Source organism: Mobula hypostoma, chromosome 19 (assembly GCF_963921235.1).
Source record: "Mobula hypostoma chromosome 19, sMobHyp1.1, whole genome shotgun sequence".
Taxonomy (NCBI): domain Eukaryota; kingdom Metazoa; phylum Chordata; class Chondrichthyes; order Myliobatiformes; family Myliobatidae; genus Mobula; species Mobula hypostoma.
In genome coordinates, this window is record NC_086115.1 from 57,249,856 (window position 1) to 57,269,657 (window position 19,802).

The following is a 19,802-nucleotide window of genomic DNA, read 5'->3' on the forward strand; positions in this document are numbered from 1 at the left end:
CTTTTGCACACAGTTTGTCAGTTTGAATTTGTTGACTTGTTAGATATTTGTATTTCTGGTTTTGATCACACATTGTGAGATGTTTGTCTTTCTGGAGATGACCATGCCTTCTGTCTTCTTGGTGTTGATCGAGAGGCCTCTGTGATTACTTTCTGCTGCAAATGAGTAAGGAACTCAATAATACTGGGAATGTGAGTTGCAGAACCCTTGGAAGTGAGCCCATAGATTGTGGAATCAGTTCAGTGTTGAGGTGAGTGAAGGCCTGCTTTTGAGGAGGAGTGAGGGGCTATAAAGCAAATATGGAGGATTCCAAAATGTGAAGCAGGAGCTAAACTGAGATAAGGTGAAGCAGAGGATGAACAGGGATACAACCTTATGTTGTTAAAAAACTGAAAGGCACAAAGAGAGGTGGAAGTGGGAACTTGGATTACTTTCAAAGATCAGTCCACATTCGACCTTACTTTCCTACATCGTCTTGGAGAGGCATGGAGATGTATAGAAAAATCTGAAGTGGCTTCATGGTACTGATTGAACCAAATATTATCACGCTGCACAAAATGTCATTCGAACATCTCGTATGCACTCATGTCAACAGGTATAAGGAAAAGTGGAAAGGAAGTGCTCAGGAATCAGAATCAGGTTTAATATTTCTGACATATAACATGAAATTTGTTGTTATGCGTCAGCAGTGTATTGCAATACCTAATAAAACTATAAATTACACTTAGAAATACAGTATATATATAAAGTTAAATGAAATAATGGGTGTTGGGAGATATGTCTCTACCAAAGGAAGTTTAAGCTGCTCTTTCCCTCCACTATCCTGAAGGTCACCCTTGGGTAAGGTATAGCATCAGCTTAGCCCACACATCACCCCCCCCCCAATCAGGGTCACGTGAAGCCATGGGAGCAGGTGGTGGAGGGTCACATGAGCAGCTGGTACACGTCACAAGTCCTGGTTATGTGACCACTGACGCCAGGCAGACAATCTCTGAAGAGTACTGATAATGGCTGGGGTCGTCCATCTTGTAAAGACACTGCCCAGAAAAAGGCAATGGCAAACCACTTCTGTAGAAAAAATTGCCAAGAACAACCACAGTCATGGAAAGACCAGGATCACCATGTCATATGATATGGCACATAATGATGATAATGAAACTAAATAAGTTGTGCAAAAAGAGAGAAAAAGAAGTAGTGGGGTAGTGTTCATGGGTTCAATGTCCGTTCAGCAATTGGATGGCAGATGGGAAGAAGCTGTTCCTGAATCACTGAGTGTGTGCCTTCCGGCTCCTGTACCTCCTCCCTGATGGTAGCAATATGAAGAGGGTATGTCCTGGGTGATGGGGGTCCTTAATGATGGATGCTGCCTTTTTGAGGCATCACTCCTTGAAGGTGTCTGGGATGCTGGGGAGGCTGGTGCCCATGATGGAGCTGGTAGAAATGGAAGGCAATGAGGGATTTGAAGGGAATGAGGACATCAGAACAGGATTTTGAGGAAGTTAAGTACAGGAGTTGTATGAATATCTTCTATTTTATTCCAAACACAGCCTGGCATTTACTTATATTAAACTATTTTACCCAATCCTTGTTCAAAGCCTGTTGTATCATGTTCTATTCCCTTTCACCCACAAACCAATGAACTAAGCATAGACAAGGGTCTGAAAAATGTAAATCAAGCCCTTCATGTGACTAACCTTTTATGAAGAAGGACAACTGACGATTAGAAAGGACTGGATCTGTCAAGATGCATCATGTTTAGAGCTAGGAGTCATCTAGTAAGCTTGTACTTTGAACTTTGTAGAATCATAAAGCCCATAGAACAGATTAGGCAGCAGAAGTTCAGGACATGAAATATCTGCAGAATAAAGTATAATATTCTACCAGAGTTTATAAAACAATATCAATAAATGTGTAAAGTTAGTGATGTGTGGGTTAAAGAATGTATAAGGCACAGGTTGATGACTCACTGAAAATTGGATAATCCTGTAAATTATGTACGTGTCACTCAGTCTTTGGACGTGTGATTTGTGCAATCATTCCTTCTTTTTCCTCTTTTGCTCGTTAATCCGCTGGTGTTTTCAGCAGCAATGAAGGTCTTCCATCTCTGGTGCCATTTGTGGCTTCCTCTCGGTTTACTGTCAGTCAGGCAAGTCCTGGGTGGAAGCTTAGGAGTACCACCACACACAGACGTAGAAGGATTCTTCATTGCAATTTCCGTAACAGTTTTGTTTGACCAGTCAGGGTAGTTGGACCTGATCTGAACCCCTGAACCTGGAGGATTGTTGAACCATTCTTAGTCTGGGCTCTACCCTTTGACTTGTTTGGCATGGGTGACCCTACTAAGAGCCCAAACCGTAAAGCCCTGACTCCAGTCAGTGGTCTCCGGGTCATTTTGGTATGTCAGTCTCCAAACCATAATGAGATTGTGGTCTTCTTGGAGGAGCAATGATTTCAGTTGGTTTATGTTGTTATCGATCACAAAGCCTTGTCAAATAATCCCAAAGTTTCTGTGAAGACCTTGGCTAATGAGCATGTTATTGATATGTTGAGTATCCCAGCATTTGGTGTTTTAATAGAAATACAGGCCTTATAAACTGAGTAAAGTGTCTGTTACATAAAGAGAAATGAAATTGTAGATTTGGAAAGAAATTAAGCATGCACAGTGTCAGATCGCTTGCAGGGTTTCCCAGTGCCAAATCTTCAGTAGCACTAGTTGGGAGTTACCCTTCAACATGAAAGCATTAGCTTCTGAAATACATGCTTCTTCTTTAATGGATTAATCTGCGAGATTTTATTAAAGAAACAACTGTCATTTATAAAATGACTTTCAGACATTGTGCAGCCAATTAAGTATTTTGTCTGACAGCCAATTTGGACACAGCCAAGTCCTCTAAAAAGCCAGGAGAGAAGACCTTGTTAATCTCTTTGCCTAATATTAGTTGATGGATGATATTTGGCACGCACACCTGGGTGAACTTTTCTGCTTATGTTACCATATGATTTTTTTCTTTAATCTGAGAGGGCGGATAATGCAGCGCTTTGATGTGTATTATTTGATAGGTGGCAACTCCCTTGATCCAGAACTCTTATTTCATTTACATCAAATAAATGAATGAAAATTCTTTAAAAAATATGTTTTAAAGCCACACTCCAGGTTGTGTCTAAATGCACAGCATCAACAACTTTAGTTCATCTGGCACAAACAAAGCAGGCAATCTGATGATGGGTGGAGAAGAGAATTAAAATTCCTCTCTTCCTACACCCATTGGCCACTTTATTAGGTACCTCTTGAAACTAATAAAATGACCACTAAGTGTATACTCATGGCCTTCTGCTGCTGTAGTCCATCCAGTTCAAGGTTCAATAGGTCAAAGATGTTCTTCTGCACACCATGCGTGGTTACTTGAGTTACTGTCAGCTTGAACCAGTCTGGCCATTCCCCTCTGACCGCTCTCATTTTAGATAAGGAGCCCAAAACTGTTCACAATATTTATAAAGCCTCAGCTTTACATCTTAGCTTTTATATTCTAGTCCTCTCAAAATGAATGCGAACATTGCATTTGCCTTCCTCACCACTGAATCAACCTGCAGGTTAACCCTTAGGGAATCTTGCGCAGGGACTCCCAAATCCCTTTGCAGCTTTGATATTTTGAATTTAGAAAATAGTACACACCGTTATTCTTTCTGCCAAAGTGCATGATCATGCACTTCCCTGCACCATTTCATCTATCATTTCTTTGCCGATTCTCCCAATTTATCTCCCCCTGTGACACTCTGTTTCCTCAACATTGCCTGCCCATCCACTTACCTTCATATCGTCTGCAAAACTTGGCCACAAAGCCCTTAATTCCTTCATCTAAATCATTGACATATAACGTGAAAACAAGCGGTCCCAACACTGCCTCCTGTGACACAACATAGTCACTGGCAGCCAACCAGAAAAGGCCCCCTTTATTCCCATACTTTGCTTCCTACCGGTCAGCCAATCTTCTATTCGTGTTAGTATCTTTCCTGTAATGCCATGGACTCTCATCTTGTTAAATAACATCGTGTGCGGGTCCTTGTCAAAGGCCTTCTAAAACTCCAAATAAACATTATCCACTAACAACAGGAATTCTGCAGATGCTGGAAATTCAAGCAACACACATCAAAGTTGCTGGTGAACGCAGCAGGCCAAGCAGCATCTATAGGAAGAGGCGCAGTCGACGTTTCAGGCCGAGACCCTTCATCAGGACTAACTGAAGGAAGAGTGAGTAAGGGATTTGAAAGCTGGAGGGGGAGGGGGAGATGCAAAATGATAGGAGAAGACAGGAGGGGGAGGGATAGAGCCGAGAGCTGGACAGGTGATAGGCAAAAGGGGATACGAGAGGATCATGGGACAGGAGGTCCGGGAAGAAAGACGGGGGGGGGGGTGACCCAGAGGATGGACAAGAGGTATATTCAGAGGGACAGAGGGAGAAAAAGGAGAGTGAGAGAAAGAATGTGTGCATAAAAATGAGTAACAGATGGGGTACGAGGGGGAGGTGGGGCCTAGCGGAAGTTAGAGAAGTCAATGTTCATGCCATCAGGTTGGAGGCTACCCAGACGGAATATAAGGTGTTGTTCCTCCAACCTGAGTGTGGCTTCATCTTTACAGTAGAGGAGGCCGTGGATAGACATGTCAGAATGGGAATGGGATGTGGAATTAAAATGTGTGGCCACTGGGAGATCCTGCTTTCTCTGGCGGACAGAGCGTAGATGTTCAGCAAAGCGGTCTCCCAGTCTGCGTCAGGTCTCACCAATATATACAAGGCCACATCGGGAGCACCGGACGCAGTATATCACCCCAGTCGACTCACAGGTGAAGCGATGCCTCACCTGGAAGGACTGTCTGGGGCCCTGAATGGTGGCAAGGGAGGAAGTGTAAGGGCATGTGTAGCACTTGTTCCGCTTACACGGATAAGTGCCAGGAGGGAGATCAGTGGGGAGGGATGGGGGGGACGAATGGACAAGGGAGTTGTGTAGGGAGCGATCCCTGCGGAATGCAGAGAGAGGGGGGGAGGGAAAGATGTGCTTAGTGGTGGGATCCCGTTGGAGGTGGCGGAAGTTACGGAGAATAATATGTTGGACCCGGAGGCTGGTGGGGTGGTAGGTGAGGACCAGGGGAACCCTATTCCTAGTTGGGTGGTGGGAGGATGGAGTGAGAGCAGATGTACGTGAAATGGGGGAGATGCGTTTAAGAGCAGAGTTGATAGTGGAGGAAGGGAAGCCCCTTTCTTTAAAAAATGAAGACATCTCCCTCGTCCTAGAATGAAAAGCCTCATCCTGAGAGCAGATGCGACGGAGACGGAGGAATTGCGAGAAGGGGATGGCGTTTTTGCAAGAGACAGGGTGAGAAGAGGAATAGTCCAGATAGCTGTGAGAGTCAGTAGGCTTATAGTAGAATATACTATATATACTTCTACTATAAGCCTACTGACTCTCACAGCTATCTGGACTATTCCTCTTCTCACCCTGTCTCTTGCAAAAACGCCATCCCCTTCTCGCAATTCCTCCGTCTCCGCCGCATCTGCTCTCAGGAAGAGGCTTTTCATTCTAGGACGAGGGAGATGTCTTCATTTTTTAAAGAAAGGGGCTTCCCTTCCTCCACTATCAACTCTGCTCTTAAACGCATCTCCCCCATTTCACGTACATCTGCTCTCACTCCATCCTCCCACCACCCAACTAGGAATAGGGTTCCCCTGGTCCTCACCTACCACCCCACCAGCCTCCGGGTCCAACATATTATTCTCCGTAACTTCCGCCACCTCCAACGGGATCCCACCACTAAGCACATCTTTCCCTCCCCCCCCCTCTGCATTCCGCAGGGATCGCTCCCTACACAACTCCCTTGTCCATTCGTCCCCCCCATCCCTCCCCACTGATCTCCCTCCTGGCACTTATCCGTGTAAGCGGAACAAGTGCTACACATGCCCTTACACTTCCTCCCTTGCCACCATTCAGGGCCCCAGACGGTCCTTCCAGGTGAGGCATCGCTTCACCTGTGAGTCGACTGGGGTGATATACTGCGTCCGGTGCTCCCGATGTGGCCTTTTATATATTGGTGAGACCCGATGCAGGCTGGGAGACCGCTTTGCTGAACATCTACGCTCTGTCCGCCAGAGAAAGCAGGATCTCCCAGTGGCCACACATTTTAATTCCACATCCCATTCCCATTCTGACATGTCTATCCACGGCCTCCTCTACTGTAAAGATGAAGCCACACTCAGGTTGGAGGAACAACACCTTATATTCCGTCTGGGTAGCCTCCGACCTGATGGCATGAACATTGACTTCTCTAACTTCCGCTAAGGCCCCACCTCCCCCTTGTACCCCATCTGTTACTCATTTTTATGCACACATTCTTTCTCTCACTCTCCTTTTTCTCCCTCTGTCCCTCTGAATATACCTCTTGCCCATCCTCTGGGTCACCCCCCCCCCCCGTCTTTCTTCCCGGACCTCCTGTCCCATGATCCTCTCGTATCCCCTTTTGCCTATCACCTGTCCAGCTCTCGGCTCTATCCCTCCCCCTCCTGTCTTCTCCTATCATTTTGCATCTCCCCCTCCCCCTCCAACTTTCAAATCCCTTACTCACTCTTCCTTCAGTTAGTCCTGACGAAGGGTCTCGGCCTGAAACGTCGACTGCGCCTCTTCCTATAGATGCTGCTTGGCCTGCTGCATTATCCACTAACTCTCCTTTGTCTATCCTGTCTGTTACTTCCTCAAATAATTCCACCAGATTTGTCAGGCAAGGTTTCCCCTTTAGAAAACCATGTTGACTTTGACCTGTTTTATCGTGTGCCTTCAAGTACCCCAAAACCTCATCCTTAATAATAGACTGCAACATCTTCCCAAACACTGGTCAGGCTAACTGGCCTAGAAGCTCCTTTCTTCTGCCTCCCTCCCTTCTTAAAGAGTGGAATGACATTTGCAATTTTCCATTCCTCCGAAACCATTCCAGAGATATTTAGTATCTTATGTACATTGTTCAAAAACAATTAGTTAATTTATCGACGTCAAAAAAGAAAGAATATATTTTGTGGTGCCTTTCGCAATATCAGGACTTCTTGCAATCTGCTTTTTCAAGGGAATTTCCAGTTCTATTCTTCAGGAGTTTAGTTGCCTTCTCCTTTGTTCAGATTTCTCAATTTACTACTAATGCCATTCACTCCACCCTATGCAACACATAGAAGGTAATTGCCTGTACACAGGATTCACTGGGGTAGGGGGCAAGAGTCTCCCATCATATTGTGGACTGCTTCATGGGGCAAACATTGTGTTTCACTTTGGCCTCAGCATGGTTATCATTCATGTGGTAATCATGTGACCATTTCATAAATTCTGATGCTGTGAGGTGCTTTGGCACAAATGCCCCGTAGATTTCAGAATCAGGTTTAATATCACTGGCATACGTCTTGAAATTTACTAACTTTGCAGCAGCAGTACAATGCGATACAGTGCAATGACTTTTCCACTTTAAAAACTGTCCCGTACAGGTTTCCTGCCATCGCCAGATATGACGACAACCATCATTGGTTTTGAATAAATATTAGAGACTCGCAGGAGTATTCCTATTTTTTGGCAAGTTTGACTAACTTCGGTGGGCTTCAAGAATTTTTTTGTTAATTTATAGGTGGGTGTCATCCTGCAAACCTTGCTTCCACAACCACGTCAAAGCATTATGTCCTTGCCATTGAAGACTGGGAGACGTTAAAGGTAAGATTTGCACATTACCACTGGCAGCAAGAAGTGGTCCATTAACTAAGGAAGAAAAAACACATTTATTTCATTATGGGGATGCTTGAAGCAATTCATTTGAATCCAGGGGATCTAAATCAGCACAGTTCAATATCATACAATGTAGAAATCATTTACAATCAATAAAAGACAAGGAACCATGAAGTTGCCAAAACGAACTAAGAATCTGAGCATACAAGGTTTAAAATGGCAATATGAAAAGGAACCAAAAAGGCTAAGAGAATAAAAGTTTTTATTCTCAAGAGAGTCGGAATCAGAATCAGAATCAAGTTTATTCTCACCGGCATGTGTCGTGAAATTTTTTAACTTAGCAGCAGCAGTACAATGCCATATGTAATCTAGAAGAAGAAGAAGAAAAATAAAATAATAATAATAATACTACATAGGTAGATCAATTACAGTATATGTATATTGAATAGATTAAAAATCATGCAAAAAACGTAAATAATATTTATCAAAAAGTGAGGTAGTGTTCACAGGTTCAATGTCTATTCAGGAATGGGATGGCAGAGGGGAAGAAGCTGTTCCTCGATTGCTGAGTGTGTGCCTTCAGGCTTCTGTACCTCCTACCTGATGGTAACAGTGAGAAAAGGGCATGCTCTGGGTGCTGGAGTTCCTTAATAATGGACACTGCCTTTCTGAGACACTGCTCCTTGAAGATGTCCTGGGTACTTTGTAGGCTAGTACCCAAGATGGAGCTGACTAAATTGACAACTCTCTGCAGCTTCTTTTGGTCCTGTGCAGTAGCCCCTCCCACACCCCCCATACCAGACAGTGATGCAGTCTGTCAGAATGCTCTCCACAGTAGAAAGATAGAAGTTTTTGAGTGTATTTGTTGACATACCAAATCTCTTCAAACTCCTGATGAATTATAGTCACTGTCTTGCCCGCTTTATAACTGCGTCAATATGTTGAGACCAGGTTAGGTCCTTAGAGATCTTGACACCCTGGAACTTAAAAATGCTCACTCTCTCCACTTGTTATCCCTCTATGAGGACTGCTATGTGTCCCTTTGTCTTACACTTTCTGAAGTCCACAATCAGCTCTTTCGTCTTACTGACGTTGAGTGCCAAGTTGTTGCACTATGAATTGAATTACATAGAGAAAGAGGATATGCTTGGTCATATGCCATCTGAAAAATTATGTTTAGTGACACGCGCCGGTGATATTGGACCTGATTCTGATTCTGGTGCTGGCCCTTCTCCCTCAGACTGAGGCAGTATATTGGCCTTCACGGGGAAACAGTGCATTGATACTAGGGCTTAACACAATAATAATGATGTCAAGTTATATGACAATGTACTCCCCATGGTTTTGTGAAATAAGGTATTGTTCTTTCTCCAAAAACAGTGGTGTGAGTCAGTATTCAAGTCTGTGATTAATGGGATTTTGGAAGACATTAGATGGGTGAACAAGGGTGAGGCATGGAATGGTTTGGTCCTGTTATAAAACTCTCTATATACACTCAAAGAGGACCACAACCTTGTCATGGTTTGGAGGCTTGTGTGCCTCAATGACCTGGAGAGCCATGTGTGGATGGAGTCAGGGCTTTATGCTTTGGCTTCCGATAAGGTGTCCCATGCAAAACAGGTCAAAGCATAGAGGCCAGACTAAGAGTGGTCCACCGGTCCTCCAGGTTCGGGGGTCAAATCAGCACTAACACCCCGACTGTTACGGAAGCAGCAATGAAGAATCCTTCTACGTCAGAGTGTAACGGTATTCCGGAGTTTCCACCCAGGACCTGCATGACTGATAGTGGTGAAAGCCAAGTGGATCTGCTGACGTGATGAGGAAGCCTTGAACTCCGCCAGAAATGGACCTTCATTGCTGCACTAAACGCCAGCAGTGTAACGAGCAAAAGAGATATACATCCAAAACTAAGTTTGCAAAACTACTGTGGATTTATGATGGAGAAACAGTGTAGGACTCCGTGTGTCAGAGGTTCCTGATGCTTTTACACGCTTGCTGTGGATAAAATATATTAATATGTTAGTTTGGACAAAATAATATTTTATTAAAATAGTATGCTGTTGCTTAGGAATAAGGATGAGCTTTTTTAGGATATCAATGTGCTTTTGTATAATTGAGTGTTAAATGTTGGATTTTAATGTCATTTTATGGATTATCTGTATATATTTTGAGAGAAGTTTTGTAAATCTAGCAGTGTTTATTTCTACTGATTATCAGCCTGTATTAGTTTATAGAATTAAATACTGCTTAATTAACATATCGCTGTGCTCTCATTATATGGGTACATGTGAAAGATGTTTCATTAGATACCAAAACTGAAAGAACTGCATTTATGTAGGGTCTTTCATCACCTCAGGGCTGCATGCTTAACAGCTGATGAAGTAGTTGTGAGGTATGGGCAGCATGGTTCTGCACAACTAATTCTCACAAACTATAATGCAAGCTATTTTTGCTGGCCAGTGCAAGTCACAATAGGAATATGTCCATACGCAATATTTAGGGTATCTGCATTTGATATATAGTGTCTATCACTAAGCTATGTTTTAAAGCATTGGTTAATATTATTTTTATTTTTATATCAATTTATCCCTTTGAGGGTAAATTTATATAAATCAGCAGGTATGAGGGATGACTGGCAGGCTGTCATGTTATGTATAGAGCCTGGGACATTTTGGTTTAAATTAGCAATCTTGGCTATAGTTAATTATAAAATTACTACCTGGAGTTTTTTGACCATCATGGCCATTTATAATATTTCATCTTTAATGTAGCCAGGTAAGTCAAAATATGCTTTTATAACTTTCCCATCAGAAATTTCACAAATAAGTTAATAAACCCTCTTGGGATTATGTCAGTATGATTGTCTCTTTTATGCAAGACAGACCTACACTTTTTAAATCTTGCACTCCGAAGTCACCTTTTTCATGAAAGCTTTATTTTTCTCTTGGCTGCATAGTTGATAAGTGTCGAGCATATTTATGAATAATTATAGAAAGTTTGATTCAAAGTGAAAGCTATTTCTAAAAGAATGTGCAAAACAAGTTTACACAACTTATTTTACAAAGTCGTGCTTATTTCCTCGACTCATCTCTTCATTCTTTCAGTTTCTCTGTCCATTTCCTTTTCTCCACATTAGTAATTTTCTGAGGTTTCGAACTCTGCCATAAGCATTCTCGGAATCAGCGATAGAGTCCTCTCTCCCAAACTCATGGTTAGCGTGAAGTCTTTAAACCATTAAAATCAAAAGTGATTGTTTTTAGGTTTGTCCAATGTAAACACAGCCCTTGTTGCAATATGTGATTAACAGACTGAATAACTGTTCCAAATGCTTGAGTGAAGTCTCTCCAGGACTCGGAGTACATCTTGGATCAATTAATATGGTTCATTTCCAGTCACGCCTCAGCAAGTATTGAAGAATTTAAAAAGATAAACTTTGTTTAACGAAATTACCTGGTGGTTAATAGTTGTTCTCAATAAATACCCATTGTTTCATTCAATTGTAAATTCTCGTCGCTATTCTGATTTCAGGCTCTGTTTCATTGTGTTACAAACGATTTCGATTCTAAAAAAGGTGAATTACGTAAATTTGAGGGTTCCGCGTTAAAGTAGCAGTTTCTTAATGCAATTAATTCTGAAATACGATGAAGATATTGTCAATGGTTATTCTTCGAACGTGTGTCAATGTAGGCACCTTTACAAATTACATACAATGAGATACACCGTTTGATTTTTACTAATTGAACATCCTGGGACAGAGGGGGTCTTTATATCTGAAACAACTGTCAAAACTTCAAACTTGTTCTAATCTTCCCACACTATTGCAAGACAAAGAAACTGAGAGAACTTTAGCGGCATCTTTGAGCAACAACAATCACAGAAATCAATACTAACAGATCGATATAAAGTAAGAGTGTAAACAATCTATGCGCCAAGCAAGTGTATGTAACAATTCCATTATTTCTAATGTATATTCTGTCTGTTGTGGTACTTAACACGCGATTGGGTCTAAATGCGTTGCCGGCAGAAATGGGTCAGTCTAATCTAGGACTTTGTAGATGAAAGGAAAACATTCTACCAGCGAAAATTAAGATTCTCGCGTTCAATAAAACTTTTTCCGCACGGTATTGCTATGGAAAAAGAAGGGGCGCAGACTTCGAGGTCGCCAGAGAGTAGAAGCCACCTTGATAAATTCCTTTCCGCTGCTGCATAAGGTGTTTCTTTGCTGAAGGCAATTGTATCTTTGCGAAATCCACCTCTGTGTGTGTAATGTAATTTTGTTTTTTTTTGGCAAGCGCTTTTGGAGAGTAGTGGTCCGATGCTCCTGTTAAAATCCCCCAATGCATCCTCCTGCCTCCAGCAAGTCCATAGGTTCCTCGCTGCTGAGGGGGAGCCGTCCCTTCTGCCTGGTATCTCGGTGTATTCCGCTTAATCTGCCCTTGTCCTTTTCTATTTTTCCAATCTTGCCAATGTCCGTGTCATGACCCTTTCTGGTTGGTTGCCGCCAGGGACACAATAAACTGTGAAAACATTATGCTTAAATAAAAAATATCGGGCCAATTAAATATAACAATCCCCTTACTCTGCCAGTGTTAACCATAAGGGTTTCTCTGTGGTATATTCAAATCAGACATGGTTTTGACCTATCAACATTAATAATGCACATTAGTACTGTATTAATTAATTAAGGTGCGTGTTGACATTGATGTTATTTTTTCATCTTCAATGAAAACATTTTGATGTTTTGCTAAAGTAGAGATAGTTCAATCAATAGTTTTACGAAGCAAGATATAGACATTATGAACATCGTCCGCATTGTGAAAGTAGTTATTTTGCCTGTACAATTCACGTACCTTAACATTTATTAATACCTTGCAACGTAACTGCGCTTTATTTCAGAGCTTTGCGATAATCAATACGAGGAAAACACCACTACAATTGACAAGCATAGAGAAATAATCAAACGTCATTACCAGTTTGAGATTTTATTCCCCCCTCAAACCCGGAAGTAAGCAATAACCGTTCTACTCCCCACAACACGTGGAGTGCAAGTCTGATTTACCAAATATAGTCGCACAAAGAAAAATGGGAATTTGCCGATCAAAGATCAAAGTGCCAACAACTCCACCTCGAATCCCTCCCCCACCATTAGTCCTCTTACAGAACATCAATTTTTCACACATCAATGATGGCTTAATAATAGTTGAAAGACAGTTGCACAAGGATGCAAATCTTGCCTTTGTCTTTGTAATGCTTTATAATGTGCATGTGCTGATTTAATATAGCTAAGTAAAAACGATCCCTTTTGTATTAGGGCTGCAGAGGCGTTAGTAATCGCCCGAATCAAAGGAGATGGAGAGATGTTAATTCCCCGTACAGTTTATACACAGCATGCTCATTTGATGCACCAACACATTTCATTCATAAGCTGGTCTAATAAAAGGGCAGAAAATAAATAATTGACCATCGCATAAATATTTGAAACAAAAATTGTGTAAAAATAGTGGGTATGCAATGTGCAGAATGTACTGAATATGAGGTGTTTTGTATTAATCTGTTTCCAAATAAATTAGCCAACTGTGTGCGAACTCCCGGATAATATGTTGTTTTAATCATTTTTGAGGCGGTTTACAGTAACTGTGCAAAATGCAAAACGCTTCAAAATTTGAAATAATCTCTTATATTAAGCTGCTGAGAGTGTTATTGCGATATTATCGGACCTTCCTTAGTGCAAGTGAACTTGAATATTTCAGTTAGTATTTAAGATTATATCTATACGGCTCTGTTAAACTCGAAATACGGCACGGTCCAAAGTTTCCGTTAAAAAAATCCTTATCGCTTCGTCTGGAATATTGTTAAAATTGCTGTTATTACAGAGACGCATATTCGCGAAAATGTTTAAAGCACTATTTACGTGGTTTTGCCAGCTACGCGGTAGTAATGGTAATAGATGACAACACTTCGTGTCAAAGAGGTTGTTGCACACTTAAAAACTCCGCGATATTTACAAATACAACGCATTTCGGTTCAATGACATATTAATTATTATTGCGGATTTGAAACGGTTTTGAAATGGATCTGGTCACGTCAGGGATTTAACACACATAAGAAGATGTGCTAGTTTAAAAACAACCGCTTGATTCACCATATGTATATAAAAAGATCGATTGCTTGTAAGGTAAGGCAGCATGTTGCGATAAAAAAAATCTAGGCACCCTTGACGGGTTGATGGAAAAACTGGAGCAAAAGTTAAGATGATCAAAACAGAGCAGAGCAAAGAAAAAAATACATAAAAAATTTGAGGAAATCAAGTTCAAGGGCTTTTGATTATCACTAAAAAAACCTCAGCCAGCCCCTCTCCCTCTCTCTGTGTTCCCTTTTAATTTATTTATGCAGACGTCATGGAAGTCCCTCCTCATTACTCGATACGCATTGCCCTCTTGTGCATCTCATTAGTTTGCAAGCGGGACAGTCTGTGGAGCTTTTCCTGTCAATCAAAGTGTCAATCAAACAGCGGCGAGCCTTTGAAGTGGAGCAGCCGCCGCCGAGTCTGCAACAACTTCACTCCGAGCAGGAGAGCTAGCTCCTCGGCGTGCATTCACTAACAATTACCGCTCCTGCAATTTATTTACTTACTCCCAGACAGCGAGGGGGGCAAGAAGAAGGAGGAGAAGAAGAAGAAAGAGAGAGAGAGAGAGAGAGAAAAAGAAATCATACTTGCGACGGACTAACAACCCCCTCCTCCTTTCCCCACTCCTTTCCCCTCTCTCTCCGGACGAGTTGCAGCAAGTCGATCACTTTATAAAAAAAGGGGGGAAAAGGGGGCATTTAAAAAAAAACAAAATTAAAGATGCCGCAGCTGAACAGCGGTGGCGGCGACGATCTAGGGGCCAATGATGAAATGATCTCTTTTAAAGATGAAGGGGAGCAGGAAGAAAAGATCTCGGAAAACGCTTCTGCAGAAAGGGATTTAGCAGACGTCAAGTCTTCATTAGTAAACGAATCAGAGACCAACCAAAACAGTTCATCAGACTCCGAGGTAAGGAGCAAACCTCTTGTTTATGTATTTTTATATATGTGAGGGAAGAGAAAGTGTGTTTCTGTATGTCTGTGTGTGTGTGTGGGGGTTATTATTAGTTGCAACACCCACACAAAAAAATTCTCCATCTCATACTTAGCAGGCGTGAGATTGCGTATTTATATGTTTTATTTCACCCGTTTTTAAAATAAATACATTCTTACAACCTGATGATCTCTGCTAAATAATCGCAATTCTTGTGTCTCTCTCCCTGACCCATCCACCATGTTCCTTTCAGGCGGAAAGGCGGCCGCCGCCTCGGCATTCAGAAACTTTTCGGGACAAGTCCAGGGAGAGTTTAGAAGAAGGTGAGTTGTTTGTGAAGGAGGAAAAAAAAGGAAAATGATTTTACTTATTTTTTGTTTGCCTTGCTAAATTTCTTTCGACTATTTTTTTCTCGCTAAAGCGAGAGCGGCTACTTTTTGGGGGAAATGATCTTGTTTTTTTAAAAAGAAGTCAGAAAAAGTTTTGATCCCTAACTTTGTTTGTCACTCTCTCTCGCCTTCTTATTCCCCGCCATGTTTCTTGACCGAGTAGCAAAGAGGCAAGATGGAGGAAGTCTGTTCAAAGGCCCACCATATCCCGGCTACCCGTTCATTATGATTCCCGACCTGGCAAGTCCTTACCTCCCCAATGGATCTTTATCTCCCAGCGCGAGGACGGTAGGTTGTGCATTTACTTCAAATAAAGGAGCTTCTTTAACAAAAAAAAAGTTTTAAAAGTTTTGTGTTCCAGGATAATATTTAAGAAATTCACACTATTTTCCCGTTTAATGAGCAGTGTTGTTTTCCCCACCCCGTTTGCCACGTTTCTCCTCATATTTTAGGTAAAGACATTTACTGTAAAAATAAGGAACCCTCCCCTCCCCAAAACAACAGCTGCAAACTTATTTTTGATGCTCTGGTGACTTTTAAAAGCCCGTGCTGGGTATTTGAGTGCAGGAATTTTTGGGTGCAAAATAAGACCCCCCTCCCCCCCTCAGTCTTGGTTCAACAAGTGGATGTTGTTCAGATTTTCCTCTGACAGTTGCCACTTTCAAGCTCGATTGTTTCAGGGTCTTATTTTTCCTGTCACCACATTTTGTATGTGTGTGCCTTTCTCTTCACACACAGGAATATCCTGTGTTTTTATTTCTGAAAGCTGACTGATTGGGGGGGGGCGTGTTTTTGAAAACGGCAGCTTTTGTGAACAGTCATTACAGTAATTTGTAGAAAGCGATTTCGGATTTCCCCCCCCAGTGCAGGAGACTCCGTTGCGGCGGTTTGCTTTTGTTTTCGTGGCATTCCGATTAGGGGAGTCGGACCTTTTTGTCAAACCTTAGCTGTGCTGGAAATTTACAGGTCATCCTGCGATACAATGGGAGGCTCAGCGGGATGTTACTCTTTTGCGATTGGGGCTAATTTGCTAGACTGGATGGGCTTTATGTCTCGTCCCTGTTCACCTCTGCGATCTCTCAGAACTGTCAGCTCCCCTGAAATACCAGCAGAGTCACGTGAAATAAACTAGGGGGAAACTTCGATACTTTCTGACAACAGGCACTGAATAGTGAACTGCCCTCCTGGACTCGAGTCGAAATCGTCGTTGCATAGATACAGGGCATTTTTATTTACAATTTAGGCCCCTTCTTTCTCTCCTCCCATTCCTCCCCCCCCCCGCCTTTCCAAATCTGACGTCTCAGATTAATTCCACGTGTTGGATTCAAGAAAGGGGTGAAGATGTTTACAGAGAGTGATTTTGAATCTGCTATTCTATGAACGTCTGGGTTACGTTGGCTACAGTGGAGAAATCTGTGCTCTTTCTGTTGACTCATTTTATACTGACACCACAATGCCAACTTTCAAAATGACTCGAGTCAGATTTAATTTGAACTGCCTTATTAATAAATTTTTGGACTTTTGCTAGAAGGGTCTCAACCTTGCTGAGCTACGGATCAATTTTTTTTGGCAAGATGCAGTTTCCCATGCAATTTGAGTCTTATAGTTTTTCCTTGCTGAGTGGCCAACAGAACCGATTCAAGTTCCTATAAACTGAGATTTTTAACTGAAATGATAATTTCGCTCTCGTTTCAAATACAGTTCTTAAAGTTTAACGACTTTGAGTTGAAAATAACTATTTAAGATTTGAAGAGATTACGGCAGAATTTTAGCAGAGCAAGGAAGCTTAAGAAATAAAAAAAAATGTTTGGCCGGTTTTAGAAAGACTTTAGAGCTTGTGTAGTTTTGGTTTAAGAATTCATTGCTTAGAAAAAATATTAGGGTCCATCAACTCGTCAGGCATTGTGTACCAAAGTCGAATGTTTTCAGAGCACATGCACAAGGGAGTTTTTTTTTGCCATTTGGTAGACTAACGTCGGTCAAGTACAGGAGTACTATAGACCTTTGAAATATCCGTTTGTACTTAAATTGCAGGGTATTCTGTGTCCAGTTTCTTTTGAGTAATGCATTAGTTTGAATTACTCTGCTATAGGTCAACAAATAGTAATAAATTAAAAACATTAGTTCCTGAATTTCTTTTGGGGGGGAGGTGGAAGTAATGGTTGCAGTCAGATGAGAAATGATTATAGTGCGTTTAGTTTTGTAATTCAGGTGTTGTCCTAGTGTGTTTTGTGCTAATTTTCAATTAAGATTACATACACAGTTCCACCACGGGACTGTGGACTCAAAATGAAAGGCAAGCTAATAATATCCATTCCTGGAAATTACATGGCTATTTTACAATATAAGCTTTATTACAATGCAGAATTATCATTGCACAGTTCCTGTTTTACCTGGAGCAATAGAATGCTCATCATATTGAATTGACCAGGTGTTGTTGGTCTTTTTTTTAGTAAATAAGATTAGTGTGCTGTATGTATTATCAGCAGTTGATGTATTTTTAAAAAATAATCTTTCAGCTAGGGTTCAGTCAGCCACTATTTCTTAGGGTTTTTCATGACTTGTACTGGTGTTTGCAAGTTAAATCAAATACCAACCTTTATTGTTTTGCTCTGTTTGTGGCTGACCTTTTAAATGCATTTGTCAATGGTGCCAATTCTGCATGCTTCACAAAAGGTTATTTAAAAGTATATTATGATAGCAGTTTTCACACAGTGACCACAAATGTTTCAAAATAAACTTGCAGAAATTGGAAATAGCTGGTCTGTGATGTGCTATATCTTTTGAATTACAGCACAGTCAAGTTGAATTGAGCGATTTTTTTTTGATCAGGTGCAGAAATATTTTGCCTTGAAGGTTAAATTGTAGAAGTGCTGCACAAATGCATTTTCATTTTTTCGATCACTGTATCTTGACAAGAAAGTACTTTAATTATACAAAGAACTGTTGCACTTTACCAGTCATTATTTGTACAGTGAAGATATTCTGTAAATTCTGCTTTCAAAATAGAACCCCTATTTTAATGGAAGCTATTTTAAAAGTGTGGGTGATGCCAGTCTGCAAACACTCCTGATACAGGCAACTGTAATTGTTATGTCGGGTGTATATCGAAACACTGTCTTATTGTTTTGAATTTGTACATCTGTATCTTGCTCTCATAATTGAAAGAAAATGGTGGTTGTGGCTCAAAGAAATGAATAGAAATACTGCAAAACTGGCTGGGAACTCGTGTTCAGCATGACGTGCTTGGGAATGACAGCTGCAGAGATTTGTGAGAACATGACTAAAGTTGGAGGAGATGTTCCAGCTGTCCTATAAAAGTTTTTTTTCCTAACGGCTGGTTCTTCAGTTTCTGAGAACTACATTTAACTCTACGATATAGAAATGTGTGGCAGTGGAACTTTCAAGGGCTGGAGATTGTAGGAGAAATGCTGTTTGCTTTCTGTTTAAAGGTGAATTAGTGAGTCAGAAGTTCCCGGTCTGACTTTGCAGCTACTGTGCGGCCAAAGTTGCACCTTGATGAGCCGTCAGGAAGAAATTTGCCACCCCCAAATCCTAGGCCGGCAATTGCAACCAAGTCATAAATCAGTCGGGATTATTTACAGCATGTGTCATATATGAATGTTGAATTACCTGATGTCACACTGGCCTTGTACCCTGTGACCCAAGGAGGATCTGGGGGAGTGGGGTTTAATGCCAAAGAAAACTGGGGAATTAGAAGTGTGTGAGGATTAGTCAGGATTCATTATTCCTCGCAGTAATGTTTATTTGTCGTTGGTTGTTTTCATTTTGCAGAGTTAACCCTCTGAAAACATGCAGAATTGTAATCTGGATTAAGTGCGTTTACATAGGGTTTTAATTGTTTGTGGTAAAGAGTTGGTTAATGCCTTGCTCCCAGGTGTGTGTGAGATTTTGTAAGTGTCTTCCATCTAGTACTATGGTTACATATGTTAATTGTCCCTAATTGCTATCTCCAGGGGGTTTATGACACTGAATGGGTTCTTTAACACCACATCAGACCCTTTCTATGTGTCTAATGCATCAGTAGTTGAGCAGTTTTAGCAAATGTCTTGGCATTTTGGTTTTGGATTGTGAAAGCATTAGCAGAGCAGGCTACGTTTACAAAGCCTAATTAGTCTGTCCAGATTGTTCACGGCCTGCCAGACCAGGAGTAATTTGCACAAGTAGGGCAGTGCATCTAAACCAGCGCGATTTTTTAAAAAAACAATAAATCACTTGCATATTTGTGCAGTGATTCAAATGGAATTGAGACCGCTCCCATCTCAACATGTGGTAAATTTAAATCAATGAATTGCAGATGTAGATTGTGGTGAGGTTTCTCAACAAATGGAAAACTTCACGCAGTAAATATTTACAAATTGAATTTGAGCACAAGGATTTCTTTTTGCTTTTGTGTTCAGTTGGGGTTACGTAGAACAGTACAGCCCAGGAACAGGCCCTTTGGCCCACAATGTTGTGTCAGACTAGCTAAAATATACATTTAAATGAAACCCAAAATCCCTCCTATCTACAAACGAGAAAATCTGCAGATGCTGGAAATCCAAGCAACGCACACAAAATGCTGGAGGAACTCAGCAGGCCAGGCT

General features: G+C 41.4%; 1 protein-coding gene across 32 annotated transcripts in view; it reads left to right on the forward strand.

The window, feature by feature from the left end:
- The first annotated feature begins 14,238 nt into the window (after positions 1-14,238).
- Positions 14,239-19,802, forward strand: part of tcf7l2 (transcription factor 7 like 2) — a 192,187-nt gene continuing 186,623 nt past the window's right edge. For 22 of the 32 annotated variants that reach the window (XM_063071945.1, XM_063071949.1, XM_063071954.1 and 19 more), the window contains exons 1-3: positions 14,240-14,782; positions 15,060-15,129; positions 15,359-15,483. In XM_063071945.1, coding sequence (XP_062928015.1) covers positions 14,594-14,782; positions 15,060-15,129; positions 15,359-15,483 — 384 coding nt within the window. In that variant the 5' untranslated portion in view covers positions 14,240-14,593. Of the gene's footprint in view, positions 14,783-15,059; positions 15,130-15,358; positions 15,484-19,802 lie in introns of all 32 variants that reach the window. The other 10 variants (XM_063071946.1, XM_063071948.1, XM_063071951.1 and 7 more) reach the window with 2 other exon arrangements.